The 20335-nt window shown below is 33.4% G+C and overlaps 1 protein-coding gene across 14 annotated transcripts in view; it reads right to left on the bottom strand.

The window, feature by feature from the left end:
• Positions 1-20335, bottom strand: part of LOC125075638 (TLD domain-containing protein 2) — an 89576-nt gene that overhangs the window by 27499 nt on the left and 41742 nt on the right. For 7 of the 14 annotated variants that reach the window (XM_047687373.1, XM_047687387.1, XM_047687352.1 and 4 more), the window contains exons 3-11: positions 11891-11953; positions 10667-10764; positions 6442-6503; positions 5556-5691; positions 3242-3334; positions 2092-2195; positions 1429-1622; positions 588-660; positions 14-172 (exon numbers count right to left, since the gene is read on the bottom strand). In XM_047687373.1, the coding sequence (XP_047543329.1) occupies positions 14-172; positions 588-660; positions 1429-1622; positions 2092-2195; positions 3242-3334; positions 5556-5691; positions 6442-6503; positions 10667-10764; positions 11891-11953 (982 nt within the window). Of the gene's footprint in view, positions 1-13; positions 173-587; positions 661-1428; positions 1623-2091; positions 2196-3241; positions 3335-3460; positions 3708-5555; positions 5692-6441; positions 6504-10666; positions 10765-11890; positions 11954-12989; positions 13122-20335 lie in introns of those variants that run through there. The other 7 variants (XM_047687376.1, XM_047687390.1, XM_047687369.1 and 4 more) reach the window with 4 other exon arrangements.

The following is a 20335-nucleotide window of genomic DNA, read 5'->3' as shown; positions in this document are numbered from 1 at the left end:
CATCTGCGCTCACCTGCAGCGGGGTGGGGGTGACGAGGTCGCGGTCGAAGGCCTTGGGGAAGGCGGCGCCGCCGCGCTCCTCCGCGTCGAGCGAGGCGGGGCGCTCGCCGTCCGCGCCCGCGTCCCCCGCGCCCGCGCCGCCCGCCGCCTGCAGCTCGGGGAACGTCTCGTCCTGCAGCAAGCGCTTACTTTGTACCCTTCTAAGCTGATGCATAGCTCGACTCTTTGACAAACTTTCAAAGTCAAAATCAATCTATACTCTATTCGAGTACTTTTGGAAGAGCTATATTAAAAGTAGAGCTTCCATCGGTCCGAAGTTTGGAATTCCGATAAGAGCCGGCGAGAAACTCAATAGTTACTCTTTTAAAACATTTGAAACCTTCAATTTAACTTCAATATTTATTTAAATATATAAAAAATAAAATAAAAAGGTTTGTATAAAACATTTTAATCTATAAACGAAATATATTTAAAATTTATACAGAAGATTTAAATGTCCATTTGAGCGCAAATAAAGCATTTCAAAAACCTCACCGTAATTAAAACCTCAAAGAAAAAAATACCGTAATTAAATGACAAATGCTTACTTTGACTAGAAGTGAATCCTTGCCGGGCGAATGTTCCGACTTATTCATATAGTAGATTTCAGCTTGCTCCGCTCTATAATGTAATAAATAAAAATACGTGATCATTAGTCGTGTAAATACTCATAACCAAACTATAATCAGGCAACAAACAGTATTCTCGATAAGAAATACCTAATCAATTATTTTTTAGAACCGTGGTAATTGTATTTGACGCGCTTAGGAACGTACGTCCAGCCGTAAAACTGTTTATTTACGATTAACTTTAGAGCAGAATAACGAAACAACAAGTACTAGTATCAGTACTGGTACAGAACAAAACACATACAATTGACATTCATACTGCATGAAAAGAGGTCACCGTGCCGTGGGATACTGCATCACTAATGAAATGCAGAACATATACCGTATTATTATTTCTTGTTATGAGCAACGGACTGGCCCAGTGCCAAGGTTCAGATTCAAATAAAGCTATATAAACACTAACAAGTTATATATATAAAAATTAAAATTAAGTTACAGCCTGTATAAGTCTCACTGCTGGGCTAATATGATTATGAGGATTGCGGATTGGTTAATATCGTGCATGCATTTCACCTGACACGTTTAGTTTTCCTTATCACTAACCATGAGATGATTTATAAACACAAATTACGTACTATAAATAATATATAAAAGGATTTGAACCTGCCATATTTGGTTCTTATCCACATGTTGTATACAATGACTGGGTCATCATAGTTTACATTTGTATAATGATTGATTACCCTCAAAAGTTTCAAGATTTAGAAAGAAAATAATATAAGTGATTAAATAAGTGATGTGATGTAATACAATGACGTACTTGTGTGCGTTGTGGTCCGGTCCGTGCGTGCGCATGTGCGCGATGTCGTAGAAGATGGCGGCGTTGACCACGTACTCCATGGGCGCGATCACGCCGTACGACTCCGGCCCGTGCTCCATCACCAGCGTGTCCGACACGTTCGGGTCGAACATCACGGCGTTGGGAGTTACGAGGAGCACTCCGGACACCACCCCCTGTAGGTAACATGGCAATTTGGAGTACAGATTTGGATAATAATAACACTATTCGAATAATTTAAAAATAATTAATGCTATCAAATCTGTTACAACCTTATGACTATGACATCAAATATGTCATACAAGTAATTCATAAATTATATTCTAATATATTTTAATATTTTATAATCCACGTTCGTCCTGTATTCATTATCAGTTTTTTGCTAAAATTCGGACATAATATGCGTAAAGTTTCTTGTACGCAGTATTTTATTTCTAACTTTTTAATCTCGAATACTTGTATTCGGCGAATAAATTAGTTTATCTATCTATATAGATTAAATATCTTTGTCAGAGGATTTAATTTTTTTTTTTGATAAACTTACCGACTTAGACTAAGAATATGATTTGGCATACATAATTATCGAATTTATACTTCAGTAATAACAAAACTGTAAAAAAATCAAAAATATTATAGGTATTTTACCTGTCCATCAGTAATGTGTCGCACATTGATCTTCAAGAAGCGCTGAGGAGCGCTGCTGCTGGTCGGCGCCTCGGGCGACACGGGCCGAAGGCTGTCCAGGATCTCTGTTACCGAAAAACGATATCATTACAGAATTATTCCACGATTCTTCTGAAAATATATATTACTTTCATTTGAAAAAAGAATGTAACTTAACTAAATACGACTTTGTTGTTTCGTTATAATATACGCAAGTGTTTAAAAAATCTTGAAAGACCCTCAACAAGATCTACCAAAACAGCACAATCGGACGGGGAGAAGTGGTTAAATTTATATCTGAAGTGACCACGCACAGACAAACTTACATACGTTACTTAAAAGAATGTCTGCTAAATAAAACTACAAAACATAAATATTTTACGCATTGTTTATAGTAACAACATGATTTAATGACATTCAATAAATATCGGAGCTGCGATAAAAGTAAAGGTACGTTCTGATGGAAAAGCAGGTCTTAGATATTTTTTCCCACAATTGTTTGTTTCAAGTAGTATTAAAGTAATTTGTATAATCACTGTTAAATTAAGGAAAATTAAGCCGTTAATGACGATTCCTTCGGAATTACCTAAATATATAACGATACTCGGCTGCATATAACATAAAACCTTGAAAAATATTTATATGGTTGAATTTTATTACAGTCCGGAACAGACGGAAAATAACAAAATAAATAAACAGCAGATGTTGAACGTACATACAGTGTATTGAATTAAGTCTTATTTACTTGTTACAGTCTAAAAACAAAGATAGTTATGCAATTATTATTATTTTTTAAACATAGACACAAAAAGTATTTATTTAACATGAAATTAAATACTTCTTGATTATTTATTTGATTCTAATGATGTTCGAATTAGAAAAGAAGATATTTCAGATACAGTTATCTTAGAAGCAAAATAATGTAGGTCTGTTTCTAAATCGTTTATAGATTATATATAGTAACTATGAGCAAATTGTTTTTATAAAATATAACATTTGATAAAATGAATCATCATAATTGAGATTGAATCAATGGTTGAAAAATGACCTCAAAAAATTAAACAAAGTTGTAGACAATCACTTTAGACTAACTCTACATAGAAGTATGAAGTGTTATGTATATATTATATACCTTTTTCTTGTGCCGGCTCACTTGGAGCACCTTGTGTCGATTCGGACGTGTTATCGCCGCTCTCGGACGGGCCATCAGAGTCCTTATCGCCATCTGAAATAGTAATAGTACAATCTTTACGAAAACCAGGTCATTTATTTACGTTCCACTTTAACGTATTAAAAGTCACATGTGTAAACAAGTACAGTATTATCTATAAACGTCATTGTATTAGCGCACCGTGATACCAGCGTTTCATGAACTCAAACGTGAACATTCTTGAACAGCTGTAATAATAAAATGTCCATTATATCGGTACACTTATCACACGTGATAAAACAGTCATATCGCCTCAATTAGGGCCACATTGTTAGTTAGAAAAGTACTAGCGACGTTAGCGAGCAATTAACGAATGCAGGCCAGTTCGGTTTGTTGTAATGAAAATAGAAGTTCGTCGGGCGCGTGAACGCGGCCGCGCTTGCGACTTGCCGGCAATGACTGTTCATTGTTGTAAATTTTATTCGACGTGCAAATAGTGAAAAAAATGTTTTACGACGACGTCACACGCGAACACTATGGCTGAACAGTGAATACCTGTGTCTCACTGGGAAGAGTTAGTTTATCTTTTTAACGGTTACGTAAAAACTTCATGACGTCAACTTCAGACTGTGTTTAAAATGACATTTGTATTTAGTACTCATTTCAAATATTATTTAATATTCGATCGAGTACTACTGATTCCATTTTTAATTCTAATTATATAATTACTACGCATCGCAATCATGAGCGATAAGCTGTATTTTAAATACAGTCATATTATTAATTAAATCAATATATACATATACTAAGTGGAGGTATTTTAGCGTCAACGTTTACACTCAGATATAACATCATTATTTACCATATACAATTAGACACGCAGTTGAAGACAGATATTCGCCAAGCGTGTTTGTAAATAAAATTAAACACGCGTAAATCGTGCCAAGTGTTTCAAAGGACTGTAAAATAGGAATAGTAAACAATCACATAAATAAGAGAACTTATATGTGATTTGACCATGATTTCAACTGTAATGAAAACCCCATCCAAATCCGATCAGTAGTTTTTGAGAAAATCGAGGACTTACAAACTTCCATACATACATAAATAGGGGCCGATCGGAGAATCTAAATTTTTGAAATCGGTTTAAAATAATATTGTATGATTTCCGACTAATAATTTTCAATGGCTTAATATCAAATGACATCTATTTAATTAGAATCTTTATAAGATAATCTTAAATGTCCACATACTGATAAATAGATACGACAATCACATTTATTTATAAGATTATATTAAAATATAATAGAGAACACAAATAAAACGCTGAAAAATTGCAATCAACGAAAGTGGCTCTCACTTTTACATGTTTCGTTTCGAAATGACTAAATTTACGTAAAGTAATTCGTGAGATTTACATTGTTAGTCAGCAAAGCATCAAGATTTGAAGGCCAGTTTCGTAAGGCATTTTCTAGTTTGTACGATTCGTCGCGGTTTGATTTATCGGTTACTCTGTAACCAATGTTGACAAATGAAGACTGCAATTGTTGGTTTTAAAAATATTGAAGGCCATTAATAAATGTTTAAGAGTAAAAAAATAAACTTCACCACTGTTCGAAATTGCATACTTTTTAATTATAAAATAAAGAAACGTTCCTGCAGGCACTAAAGGTATTAACGTTTATATTTAAAAGTGCTTATAAATTCTCGTAGGCGCTTGTTATGAAATCATTAGTGTTTACTGGGGCAATTTTTTAAATTAAAATAAAATATGAATGTCGTTATATTTAACTACCTGACGTTTATTTTAAAACTATTTATTGCAGAAATAAAAGTTTAATATATACAGTATAAGTCACTTGTGTTTGTTTTTTGTTTTGAAATGTATTATGTTGATGATGATGATGTGCTCCTGCCCTATACCGACACAGACGGCCATTCTCAAGGGAGATTAGCGAACTGCTTAAGACATGTGCACAAGTATATAACACCTTTGCACTCTCTATTTCCTGACTCTCTACAGGCGCAGGAACATCAGCTTTACGTCCTTGCCGAGTCAAAGGACGTATACACACTTCTAGCTTACAGACACCGAGCTGCTTTGATATTGATAATTTTTCGACAGGTAACCCACTTATTTTGATATATGCTAGACAATAGACCGACGAAGCAATTTAATATAATAATTCCCAATTATAAAACAGGAATGAGAGTTGCTTTTCGGAAATGATGCAGCATTAGCATAGCCGATACCACATTATTCATATGACTCAAGGTATGATATACTTCTACAAACCTTTCCTCTTGTCGGGCACGAGCAGCGTCTGCCCGGGGAAGATGAACTGCGTGGCGAGTCGGTTGAGCTTCGTGAGCTCCGAGGGCGTCGTGTCGAAGCGGGCGGCCAGCGACGTTAGTGTGTCGCGATCACGGACCTACGAAAATTTACGATAAATACAAAATCTAAATATATTAAATACAATTGGACCGTTAATAACTAATTACATTTTTGACTTATCATTTTATTAGTTTGTTACAAGTGAAACTGTCGCCGGTTCAAAACCTAGATTCTAATGAGACAAATGTGCCAGAACCTCATTAGTACTAATACGCTTTACAAAAGATAATATTTTATTATATACACGACAAATATTTGTTTTTTAAGAAGCAACATATTGAGCTTGCATATTAACTCCTTTCTATAAAAATCATATTATTATAGTCGAGACAGAATTGCTATGAGACGAATCAAATCTAAATATCCTTTTTATTTGGCGTTAGGGCTTTGTGCAAAACCGTCTGGGTAGTTACACAATTCTACTGTCAAACAGCAGTACTGGTTATTGTTGTATTCCAGTTTTTAAGTTGTTTGAGCCAGTGTAGCTGTGAATCTTGGCTGAAACAGTTTGTCGGTAGAATAATTGGTTAGCGAATGATAGCCACAGTCCGACACCAAGCACGTGTAAAAATGATATAACTTGAGATTTAATTAAAAAAGAATCATGTTAAACAAATTATGCTAAAAATACTATTATAATCCATGTAAATAAATTATCCTATCGTTCTAGATAACGTAGCAGATGTCAAAATTCGTAAATTAATTCAAATTAGGTGTTTAGCAGAGCATTACAACTGTAGGCCTCTGTTAAATCAGCATTTAATTAAAGTAATACAAAGACACGTACCGTATACGTCGTAGTTTTAATCGGTGGTGGTGGAGGAAGCCTCTTGATTTGCTCGTCATCATCTGCAACAAAAGAATAAATTTAAATAAACAAAATATATTTTTTAAATATAAAAAAATATTTTTATTTACATGGGTAAATAAAAATATTTATTCACACATGCTTACTGAATTCTTATAGAATTGGATGGCCAATTCTATAAGAATTCAGTAAGCATGTGTGGGTCCAATATATTTATATTGTATAGCATTAAGCTATAGAGACTTCTTAGTATTCGAAAAATAATATCGAAGAAAAAGGAAAAAAAACAGCATATTTGAGATCCAGTTAGGTATCAATAAAATATCAGTCACTGCAAGTAAATGTTTTCCTGACCGAAATTCGCCAATCTCAAGTGCGCAGGAGATAATATTTAGTAAGAGTTCAAGTGTGTGCGAAAACACACGTGCTCGGTCAACTATTCAGTCTCTGAACGTCAGTCAATAATTTCACGTGCTTTCAGAATGTTGACTATGCTATACTACTTCCTATTATTCTTAGAAATACTCAATAACTTTTGCATCAACCCAGAATTTGAAGTTAGGACCTTGAGATTTGCAGCCTTATAAGCTATCCACTGGTCAATAAGACAGTTAATACGGCAGCGATATTTACTAACCTATTTTCCGCAATATTTATATTACGCCCCTTATTACAGTCATTCATACAAATTAGCTTTGGAAGTAAAATAACAAAGTTATACCTAAACTTAGTTTTGTTTTTTTATTTGTATATTTGTTAAGAGTAGTTCGAAAAGTAATCGAGGTTTGCTGAACGTATATTTTATAATTGTAAATATAATAAATTAATAAATAGGATCTTGAAAGTAATAAGATCAATATTCCTTACTATTTTCAAAAATCATACAAATTAAATTTATAGCATTTTATATAATTTATTAAATAGACAGACAGAGAAGTAAATGTCCTATTAATTATAATAATACACAAAGTCACCAACAAAGGCAGCGGACGTCATCATCGTGTTCATACATTATATACAAATACCACGGCGATCGGTTGAACAGTATGGAAATTATGTTCTGTATCGCAATCTACTGGCGGAATTAATATTAGATAATATAATAACTTTCTACATTAAAAAAGACATAATATAAGTGTTAACTTTCATAACGATCGGTTAAAACGAAAATCCTTTACATACATAACAATCTTGTATATATATATATAAGGTTAGCCCTGTTGGGTATATCAACGATTCCTTACAGCGTCAATCCACCTCTAACCTTAGTAGACACAACTACAGAAGTACCCTAAAACAACATTACTAGTAATTTAATAAGATTCAACACGAATTTTAGTTTTAATTAACAAGTAATCGTCAGCAATATATAAAGAATTTCGACAGAGAGATCTAGATTCCGTAGTCGATAAACATGATGCTAATTGTAGGTGTTACTTCCGCACAATATTCCATGGACACTGACTAAATAAATCAGATTAGGTATATTGATAAGAGAGCTACTTAGAGCACATTTACAAACAAGTTAAGGTTATCAACATCGTGTATTTACTTTTTAGTACACCTTCACATTCAATTACGTATTATTTATGAATAGATAATACAACGACTATATACTTAGTTTCTTTAGACCATGTTATGATTCTCTTGCGACTTTGTCCTTGTGGGTACTATTCTCTGAACCCATTGATAAATTGCTTTAATAAGGTAAATTGTGACGTCGAGCTCATAGACTCTTTTATACTGGTTAAGGTAATGTTTTATACAAAGATGAGATTATAATGTATGCATTTCCTTTGTATATAGGCGAAGCTTAATCACTAGGTTCCGTCAACAGGTTCCTTTACATTAACGCAGACTTTGTATGCAAAATTTCATGATGAGTAGTAAAAACGTGAATGTATAAAATATGAACTCACAGACGCATTAATTATATCAGTAAGGAAAAATATTAAAATAATAGTACTAGTTTTGATCGAAGGCTAAATTAATCTGACGTATACGTTTTATATGAATTGCTGACATACGTACTTTTTATACATTTGAAGGTAAATTAAGTTTTATACTTTTAGCTCGATTCAACTCGAAAAGAAATTGTTCTATTTATAAACCAATATCGTTAGCAATTGAGTTAGAATAAATATACTAACATTCTGTAAGTATGTTTCGATGTTATTTAATAGGCCTGTCTTAATCCAGGGTGCAGGTGATGCAAAGAACCTGGCCACTGCGGTTTGATCGATGATCAAGTCTTGGACTATCAGTAACGCATCAGAAGGTCTCTTAAAATAATTTGTTTGGGGGGGGGAGATATAGAAGACTCCCTTGAACCGCTTGACTCGCTTGCACTCGGGCGTTTGTTTTACTTGAAACGGAGCTGGATATAACTATTACATAATCTGTTACTTTCCACATGAAAATCTACGATCTATATCGTTATATAGAAAGCAACCTAATGAACCCTATACAAATAATTCCGATACGAATGTTATTCAAACACATCAGACACAGATACAGTTATGATTGATTCCCGATCCCGACGCTGCGATTTTGACGATTAGAAATCGTATTTGAAAGCAATTAATATCTATCTGGGATAAAGGTCACAGTTCGAGTTGGAACAACTACTGGCTGTGACGTTAAATCAATACATGTTGCCGAATATTCGTCTTATTCAGGTAATATTTAGGTATACGGAAAAATAGCAGACTCAAACGTTATAATATACAATTTAATGACCATATATACAATAAAATATGTTAGTTTATCAAATACCCTATCGCCATGAAATTTAGCATATAAATATATACATGAATAGTGAATTCTTTACGGAGAAAAATTATCTTTATTGTAACTCGCCGATAGATGGCGTTGCAAAACATGAACTTATAAACCGTTTAACCGATATTGATATGTATACATAAGCAGGACAATGTCAGGTGCGTTATACTAGCACATGTATAGTAAAGAACTACTAAGAACTTTACTTTGTGGTAGGGCTTTGTACTAGCTCGTCTGGGTAGGTGCCACCCACTCATCAGATATTCTACCGCTAATCAGCAGTACCTAGAATTGTTGTGTTCCGGTTTGACGGGTGAGTGAGCCAATGTAACTACAGGCACAAGGGACATAACATCTTAGTTCCCAAGGTTGGTGGCACATTGACGGAGTGAGGAATGGTTAATATTTCTCATAGCGCCACTGTCTATGGACGGTGGTAACCACTTAACATCAGGTGGCCTATTTACTCGTCCGCCTACCTATATCATAAACAAAAAAAACAGAAAATAAATTGTGCATGAATCTAGATGTAAAAATAATACACTTTAAATTTTCAAGGAATGGATTTACAAAATACGAAAAATTCACAAAAGCTATATAAAAGAAATACTAAAGAAAAACTTATTCCAAGTTTTTAGAAAAAAATACTATTAATTTTTAGAAGTTAAATGTCATTTGAAAATGCAGCTACGTCGTACGTGTGCAACGCCAAATGGGTTGCCGCCGCCGGTGTTCGTACTACACTTGATTCTTGACGCATTGCCAATAAAATATTTCCAAGTGATTTCTTAAGAGTCGCAAAGGTTTAGGTACGATTTTAGTAGATAAATAACAAATAATCTTCGATATAAAGTGACGAAAAGTAAGCGATAATACATTTTCTGGGTACGATGACGCATTGAACGACTGAATTGTTCAAATGATAAAACAAAAACAATTATAAGTATTTCAATACGACAGTTGGCAACAAGATCAGGCCAGCAATAAAGCTGTAAAAGACGTATTTAAGGGGTAATTCGCTTTCATTCTAAATTCAAAAATATTTATAATTCGCCTCGGAACGATTTCTCGTAATTTTGTTTATGACATCAATCTTAAATTCCATCTGGATATAAATCTTAAATAAACTCCTTAGTCATTGACGGAATCATAAATCATCATTGAACCGGGCGCAATAATTATAACTAGCATCCTGCAAAACTGAAGCAAAATAAGCAAACATTTGTTGATGTTACGAATATACGAGATTAATTTATTACGATAGAGCCGGAATCTGTTTAATGGCTGACATGGTACAAGTTCGTGTCCCTTGCCAAGGACTGATGTACAAATTGCGACCAGCTAACCAGTTTGTTTCAAACATGTAAGCAAATGCAAGGTTTTATTTGAAAATTATTAAATATAAAGAAAATCTTTTTCTTACCTCTGTTAACAGCGTCAAATCTCCCCTCCACTTTGGAGCGAAGAGACTCCAGGTCAAAAGGGGCGGCGAAGCCATGGTCAACTGAGCGACTTTTCGACCTGCAATGTTAAATATCACTTCATAAATAACTATTGTAATGTTCATCTGTGTACACCACAATTATAACAATAATTGTCATATTATTATACATTAATTATTTTATTTGCTGCTTGCTGCATTACTTGTTCATATAAATATTTCATATTCTTTCGTCTTGTGACAGGAGATACTACAGCTGAAGCCTCCACTCTTTGAGGATATCATGACTGCACTGCTCCAAATACGAGATGATATACATCTAGCAGATTTTCATCCAACCAATGCAGATTTCCTAACGATATTTTCCTACATCACCGAGCACAAGATAAATTAACAAGACAAATTGATTACATCAAAATTCAGTCGTGCTTGTCTGGATTTTAACCCGTTCATCGGATCATCTCAGGTCACAGTCTCAGAAAGTAAATATTATACTAACAAAAAACATAAAAATAACATTATTAATCCACGGAATTTCAAACCAACAGAAATAAATATTTTTGTACAAATGAAAAAAAAACCTTCATTATTTAAAAATAAACTTACAAATTTACACACTCATAATCAAAATACATAATTTATTCGAGTACAAACAAGAACATAAATGTTTAATTTAATTAAAGAAGAATTAAATATATGTCGACAAGAAAACATTCGGCGAGATCGCCTCTTGGAATAATGGCCGGTTTGACGATCACATATGACGGGAAACAGGAAAAATATTCCGTGTGACTGTACAAATAATTGGCAAATGTTTAAAGAAAACGCCGTAAATAACATTCAGAGAACTCGCTGAATATAAACAAACGGGATCAATCAGAATTTCGTAAGTTTATGTTAACGCCTGATCAAATGTACTGCGCTATTAGTGCGTGACGGCGTGTATTATCGAGAAACAAAACGATTGATTTGTTGACATCCAAGCTCATTGGATTAACATAGCGATGGTATAAGCTAATACGTATACGTGGATAGCGTCGATATCGTCTGGACTAAACCACCATATAATTGAAATTTGGTTTCGAATTTTTTAAATACTTGCATTAAAGCGAGGAAACAATTGCAAAAAATGCGACACGAACATCAAGCTACATGTGCTCGCTAAATATTGGTTATGTTTCAAATAAAAACAAATGATTAGATTACCTTTTGTATGCCTGGTCGATGCTCTCGGCGCTCCTGGACAGCTGCTGCGAAGCGCGCCTAGACCTGCATGCAACACAACCACTCGCTAGCACAGGCAATGCATGCAGAAACACATGATAATGCTATTCAGATAGTTTCGGAAATTATATTTCGTATCACAAGCGAACTAAGCGAACGTTGATAGTGTTAATTAAAAAGCTTTTTCGATTAACAAGGAAGTAAACACAATATCGCGATTCTGAAGTAAAGTTAGTGGATACTGTTTAAAACAAGACTATTTACTTATCGAAAACTATCTGAATAACAATCAAGGGAATGATTGCATCGGAAATATAGGATAGCCACCAATGCAAAAATTCTCGTTAAAATGTACCTGGCTTTACATAAATAAAAAAAAAATATAGCAAATTAATAAGAAAACATCGGTCCATGCGATGGTCCATGCACAATAATTTAAATGAGATCGATGTAGAAAAAGTACTTTAATTCTCATTAAAAATATGTATTATACTGAATATATTCAAAGACTGACTTAACTTATCTTTCATAACATTTTTTATAGCAAATTTATTTGTGCATGTGTATGAGATTACAATGTCAATTGCATCAAAATCGCAGTCAATTATAGGGTAGTTATATACTCGTAACGACTAAAGTCTTTATAAAACGAGTACAATTTATATCTCGAACGTACGAGGCTAGAGGTAAATGACAAATAACGATTCGTCGAGAAAGCAAATGATATTTTTAATGATGAAACTACACAAAAAAGTGCGAATTCACAAATGCCCTGTCACACATAATACTTGACACTCAATACAAATTTCTAGTATTACTTTCTCTATCTTCGACGTAGTTCACACTTGTCGGAGCTAGAAGCAGAAGCATAATAGAATTAACTACAATATGTGAATAATAACTTTACGCAACCATTACGCAAAGCAAAAAGAGTACGCCTAAATATATTTACTAATATTCACTACACATCTATATATTACTATTATATGGCCAATATTCACTTATTACTAAAAAAATAACCAAAATAAAAAACAAGCGAACAGCGCGTCGAATACAGTAAAAAATTCCAAAAAAAAGTTACCAATTAGTCTTAAAATATTCTAATATAGTTATCATGAATCTAATTTCAATCACTTCTGATCACACTTCACTGCTCCGAGGTTTTGTTTAACTACTCTGATTTAATATTTCCAACGATTAATCGGCACGGAGCGAATAAGTCATCTAAAATGAAACGATTCGCGCTGTTATATAAACGTTTCGCGAACGGTGTAACTAGAACTCGACCCTTGAGGAATAAAAGGAACCATTTACAAGTGATACACGATGTTTCATTTAATCTTCGCTATGTGGTTTAAGTGAGCATATGTTAAGAGATCTTGGTTAAGTGGACTCGCTCGGGCTAATCGCACATGTGGAGCTTGGAGGGCGCGTCCTTGACATCAGGCGGGCGCTCGGTCTCCTATATTTACAAACAAGTATCGCACCGTCTATTTTATCTCCCACAGGCCATTTATTCTCATTAAGATTACTGGTATGTACATTAACTGTCATATAACAGATTTATATTTTGTTTTTGCATCAAAACTATATTGTTAATTATAGAATTTGCGGTTATCGAACATCATTTAAATGTTGACTTTGTTTTTTATATATGATATGTGGTCGTGCTTGTACTTGTTCGTAATCTATGCGTTCACGCATGTCGAGTAAAGATAGATATAGTATCTATCTGAAATGATTAAGACTGGCGTTATATCAAATAAATATTTGTCTACAAACTATTTAAAGAAAAGTTAATTGCTCGTTCCAGTTTTCAGCTGATATTTAATTTAAAATACAATTAAGTCTGTATGTAAAAATATTTTTTTTTAGAGAAATATTTATGCAGAAATAACGAACTAGTCCAGGCTAACTGTTGCTATTATTACACAGCCCACTTCACAATGTTTTCCTTTCCCCGTCGTAACTTTTGTATTCATCGCGTACCTGTAACCGGGAAACCAGTTTTGTGGCGTTCATTTAACTTTAAGAGTTACTAACCGAGTGCTCTTAGAAAGCGCAACAGATGAATAATTGCTCAAAGAAACTCTAATAATAAAAACCAATAGGCAAAATACATAAACATACCTACTCCGTGTAACGTTATCCACAACAGACGATTGTATTACAGAGATTATTCTTAATAATAAAGATGATATAAATGGAAACTCGGTTACTATCATGTTACTTGGTAAAATACGATACGATTATACCTACTTAATGTTACAATGAAATACCTCAAAGGCATTTTGATGGAAATAATATGAGTCCTGTCAATCCTTTGATTTAATGCCGTTGCTTGTCACGGTCATTTGTTTTGTGAAATTTAACATTTAATTATATCGACTACGAGACACATTATAAAGCAATCGACGATCCATGAGAAAACATATTAGTCAATCAACCACACGCAATATCGTGGAATAAAGAGAGAAAAAAACCAGCATTATTAATCTTGAATCATGAACAATTGTAACATCAATTAACATTAATGCAGATAGACATTCGAGAACTGTAAACATTATGCAACTACCTCGTCTATTTTGAAAGCTTAAACACGAGTTACATGAAAAAAACATACCGAACTGAATGTAGGTAATGTATTCATGTGACTATAAATAACGTATACTCGACCGTTTTATAAACAAACAAAACACTTACAGATATATAGTATCTTGATAGAACGTTTCGAGTATGTACGGAAATGGGCATATCTAGTAACCTACAGAAAACGCGAGGTCAATGGACTGTGGTCATTGTGAAACTGCCTACGCGCACAATCGCACGCACTCGGAGGGCGCTCAATATTTAATACTCTTACACAACCCACGACGTAGCGGGTTAGTCACGGGAGGGATAAACAATCTGTTTCACAGTGGAAATGGCAACGATGACGTAATAATAGTCATAGTAGGCACAAAATTCTTTAAAATAACCTTAAAAACAAATAGTTCTTACATGATTATTTAAATTTCTATAAAAAAACAAATGAGTGTTTGTAATCACGCAGGTCAAGTGTTCTTATATGTCACAAGCAGATTACACAAAGAAATTATAAGCGATTCTTATTTAATAATGTATAACAACATAAATTAAAGCTAAAATAAAAAATAATAAAGTAGACTGCCTGCCGCCGGATTTTTAAATGTTAACGATTCATATGTATGTATACCGGCGTGTCTGTTCGTAAAAGGATATTTATTTAAGGACACGTTGAAAATTTGTCGTATATGGATATATTTTAGCATTATTAGTATGTTTTAGGAGCATACAAGCCAGGTAGTCACCGAAGCCCGCTCAGGCTGAGTCCGCAATTCATCAATGTGGAACGCATTAATGATTGCAATCTGTTTGGTGTTACGGATACGTTGCTGGTGCAATATTAAATTACTCACATTTACATGACGAAATATGTTATCTACAGAATTAATTAAATTATTATGTAATTCGAACAATATTAATTTGGACCGTATCATTAAAATTACTTGGCTTAAATATTCATGTCCATAATATCATCTGAGGCATTACAGTTACAGGCTCGCTCTATTAACTGTTTAGGCCCATTTATTCAAACCGATTCTTCACACCATATTCTGTTGTAGTAGAACTCCAAGCGAACGTGCTTAAATTTCTGCGTTTTGGTACTTGCATCGACAGTCTAGTTGCGACTCATGAGTCATAAATAATATTGAGCCATCAGTAAAAGTTTACCCAGAAGTTTACACTCCCGTACCTCGGAAAGCACGGAAAGCCTTGTTCTTGCAGCTTGTCTCTCACTGGTCAAATTAGTTTACTGTTTTGTGTTTTACATTGAATGAAAGAGTGAGGGAAAAGACTATATGCACTATAATGAGGATCGCCGCCCTCGCCGAAGAATTGTCTCCGTTGAGAATGCCCACAAGGCCATAATTAATTCAAAATCTTCTTATTACAATAATTTTTAAGGGTCAATGCAATGATCGATCCTTACCCGCTGGGCTATTGCCATCTCCAATCCTTACACAAAATTTACGCTCAAATGGATGGGTAAATAGTAATATTAGGAATTCCATAAATGGGCATTGCTAACATTATTTTAAATAACATTTAATCTTGAAGGTAGCTATGTGTTTAGTTATATTTATATATTGTTTATTTCCATGAGATAACTACACCTATATAAACATAGAAAAACTTTCAGGCAAACAAAACCAAACAGGCTATTATCAAAAAAAATAATATCTGGATCAAACTTTATTTGTTCCCGTGCCTGATCTATCTTGGATTTTAATTTATTATTGATATTTCCGAGTATTTTTTTTTGTTCTAATATTACAAATTTTACCAACAACAAAAAAGACAAAAGGTACCTTCTAAAAAAAATTAGCTAACATTTAGAGATGTGCCGATTTTAACTTTGGCCGACTAGCCGACTGAGCTATTAGTCGGTTGTACGGACACCTACTAGTCGCCGACAACGATTGTGGCCGGATAGTCGGCTTTATCGACTAGTCGCCGACGAGACGCAACATCTTTACTAATTTTGCCATGTAAAACGTCAGAACATTTCGAATATTCATTGAAGATCACAAGTAGAAACGTGGTAATGTAACGTGTAACCATTAATTATCACTCGAGATATAAACCAGTTGACCCTAATGACAAAAAAAGACCTTCTATTGCGCTTACATTTTACAAAGACAATAGGATATAACTGCCGCACCTCGCATAAACTTACTTACGTACTTACAATAGATTTATAGGGTTGACATTAATAATATCAATCGTGAATTATTGATTGTATTCCAAGCTATGAAAAACAAAACATTCAATGAAATATGTATCATAACTAGCTTTGTCTACGAATTGTCTTGTAATGAATAAAATAATGTGATTAGATCAATCAGATTAGGAATCCCGTAATAAGGAAAATTATACACACAGAGATGAGTCAGTGACGTCTGGTTTTTAAAACTTGGGGCTTACCGCTTGAACAACTTTATATTTTTAAATCGGAGACCGTATTTTCCAAATTACATGTACATTCAGGTATTTTAAAATTATTATTTTATTAGTGATTTTTTAATTTAGTTATTTTTATTAAAGCAGATGAGCAAATTATCATCTGATAAATAAGCAATTTCGACTATATACATTAGGAAAGTAAAAGAAAAAAAATTATCCTATTCTTTACATGCGCTGCCAACGACCTCTAGCATGTTTTTTGCCTGTAAGTACACAAATATTTGCTTAATGAGTAGGTACTAAGACGTGCTATTTATTTATAATAATAATTAATATTTAATACATTATTTTAAAGTCTTATTGTTTCGCAAGCACTTTATTGACCTATTTATTCGTATTTTAAGATATTATTATATACAAAATAAAATTAAAAAATAAGTATATATATAAATAATTTATCACAAAGATATAATAAAATAGGCAGCTAAATCAATACGGTTTGAAAAAGCATTAGATAAAGTTGTTTTTCTGGGTTAGATGCCTTTAAACATACTTAATTATATGAACCAAAGAAAAACTTATCAAATTATAAAGCAACTTGAAACAAATATATAATACAAATATAATACGTTTATTTTTGTTACTGATTTTGAGGGGACTTGGAGAATACCGAAAGATTTTATTAATAATTTTATTTTGTTCACGGTCATTAGATATTATGAACGTTTACTATTGCATATTCAAACATTTAATTATAAAATAAAAATACTGGGATTATACTAATAGCCAATAAAAAGCTTCGTATTTTACAGACGAAACTGCGATCGGTACCTAACTTATTAAAAATAAACAGTTGATCGAAATCAGAGATATGACGTAATAGTTATGCAGAGTGCAGACAGTGTCATAGACGTCTCAAACAACTATTAAAAACGGTAGCCATTAGTCACAATAAAACTAAAGTGGCAATATAAACTAAGTATAGCCATAAACCTGTATTATTTTTAAACAAACAAACAAACAAATATAACGAAACTCGTAAACTCCGATATCAGTTACTGTTATTAAGCGTTTCATGGCTCATTACATTGAATGCCACGGACGAATGTCGTGAGGTGCGCATTCATCCATCAGGCGACTGTTAATTGCGGAGTTTCGCAATTAGTCCAGTGTCGTCCACAAACAAGCGCAATTGGCGCAATGGAGAGGAAATGAACATCTATCCCTGAACACTACATACATACATACACCCACGAACCATCGAAGCGGACTTACGTAACCCCAATTTATTATTCGCATATATTTAAGAAAATATAATATTGTAACACAAACCTAAGTAAATACGCGAACGTTGTAGATAACGCTCAAGGCAAATTGATTTGCAATAAAATAAATGCGTGAATTCTACATAGGTGCTGTGAGTAGAGTATGAATGCTGCCGTCCTTGCGTAACCACATAGTCACCGCACTACACACGTGGGTCAGTTTCTAACGCGCGATAAATCGTATCGTATTTTAAATGTCTTGTAATATAAAATGAATTTAAAAAATCGTTGGAATTTTATTTGCTTTATCCACAGCATTAACTTTTTTTTGACGCCATTCGAAAACATCCAGCTTCTTTTTATACGTTTTTTTATTATGAAAAAACAGCTGATAAAACTCCATAAAAACTTAATCAGATGTTCATTGTGCTGTTGCGCGCAGATTAAATTGGTTTGGAGTCTGTATCGTCATTTCAAAGAATTACTCAAGACGAAAGAAGCATTGACATATGTACATACTCGTATGTAACTCGTATAACATAAAACGAAGTCTATGAAGAGCTCAAAACATAGTGATTTGTATGTGAAAATTCGGACAATAATTCAGGACAGAACATATCGACGTGATCTACAGATCTTAATGAAAGGTTTTGAATTAAAATCCGAGAAAGCACTATTGATTTTTAATTTGTTGCATTAGTGTGTCAAGTATATACACTAATGCACCAAAATCTCACGCACTCGAAGGTGAAGTAAAACATCGTGAGAAACCCCACACTTGTAGAAATTTCTGCCATCTGTGTAATGTGCCACCAATACATACTGGCATAGCATGGTCAAGGTCAAGCTTAAAGTTTTCTCGACTTAGCAATAGGTATACTTTTACACTTTGCAATATACATTTCTAAATATATCATCAGATTGATACTGTAAAATTTTTCTCTTGCTTTAACCAGTTAGAGGTGTAATTAAAAAGGTGAAGAATGAATATCATAAATTTATATAATAAACTAATAAAACACTGCTATTGAATTATTTAGAGCACTGTACTCGTAACTAAAACAAATCATTCTTAATCAAAATAACGTTTTCAATGATTTTAATAACTTTACTTAGAGGTAAATCATATATTAACTAACAGCAATACTCAGTACTGTTGTTTTCCAGTTTGAAGGGATATGATATCTAGATCCAAAGGTCGGGGGTGCATTGGTATTGTAAGGAACGATTAATATTTCTTTCGGCATCATTTTATATGGACGATGGTGACCTTACCATGAATAACGTTGCATAAACAAAATGAACACAATATTCAAAACATTACATGTTACATATAAACCGTGTTATCTGTTGAAAGCTTCGCGATACATTTTCCATCAGCAAATAGCATTACTCATTCACAGTTCATCATACTGATTCTGCAACGGTATTTAATGAATTATTTATTAATTCAATTACCGATTGGCTAGTCATCGCCTATATAGATACGTTTCAGTATATGTTACATTAAACTAATGGTCAAGACGTATTAGAAGAAAACCTATACGTATATTTAAACTGTACTATGATCGTGTAACAAAAGATATGTTGTTAAATATATTCTTTAGCTTTTTAATTGAAAATTAAACTAATGCCAGTTAATACTTTTATATTTTAATGGGTTAGAATCAAACCTGCGCCATTCACGTAAGACAGTCCATAAATTGAGCCATTATGATTGCAGCTTTTAATAATATTGTCTGTGTGTTGGCTGCATTTTGTTATTGAGGCCAATATACAGTTTTACAGGGGATTGCCATAATGCTGTAACTTTAAATTAACCACCAGAAATGGTCAGCACTAAAGAAGTTTAATGAATCGTAACATTAAAGTAGTCATTATTTTGGTTGTTAAATTTGTTTCATTAATTTAATATCTGTATTTTTTTACTATAATTAAATAAGTACAGTATAGTAACGACCTGTAAATATTCCTATTTTGGCTTAGTATAGAAAGTTCCTCAGAAGCTCGCTTCTGTTAATGAAACGGAATGGGTCATTCCACCACACTGCACCATTGTGGGTTGGTGCGTGGTGTTTGTTATGGGTATCATCATCGAGCACAAGATGTATTATAAACAAAAATCACACATAAAAACTCAGTCATATGATATATTCCACGTGTAGTGTCCACTGCG

Source organism: Vanessa atalanta, chromosome 2, assembly GCF_905147765.1.
Source record: "Vanessa atalanta chromosome 2, ilVanAtal1.2, whole genome shotgun sequence".
Taxonomy (NCBI): domain Eukaryota; kingdom Metazoa; phylum Arthropoda; class Insecta; order Lepidoptera; family Nymphalidae; genus Vanessa; species Vanessa atalanta.
Note: the sequence above shows the minus strand (reverse complement) of the source record. Positions and strands in the feature narration are given on the sequence as shown.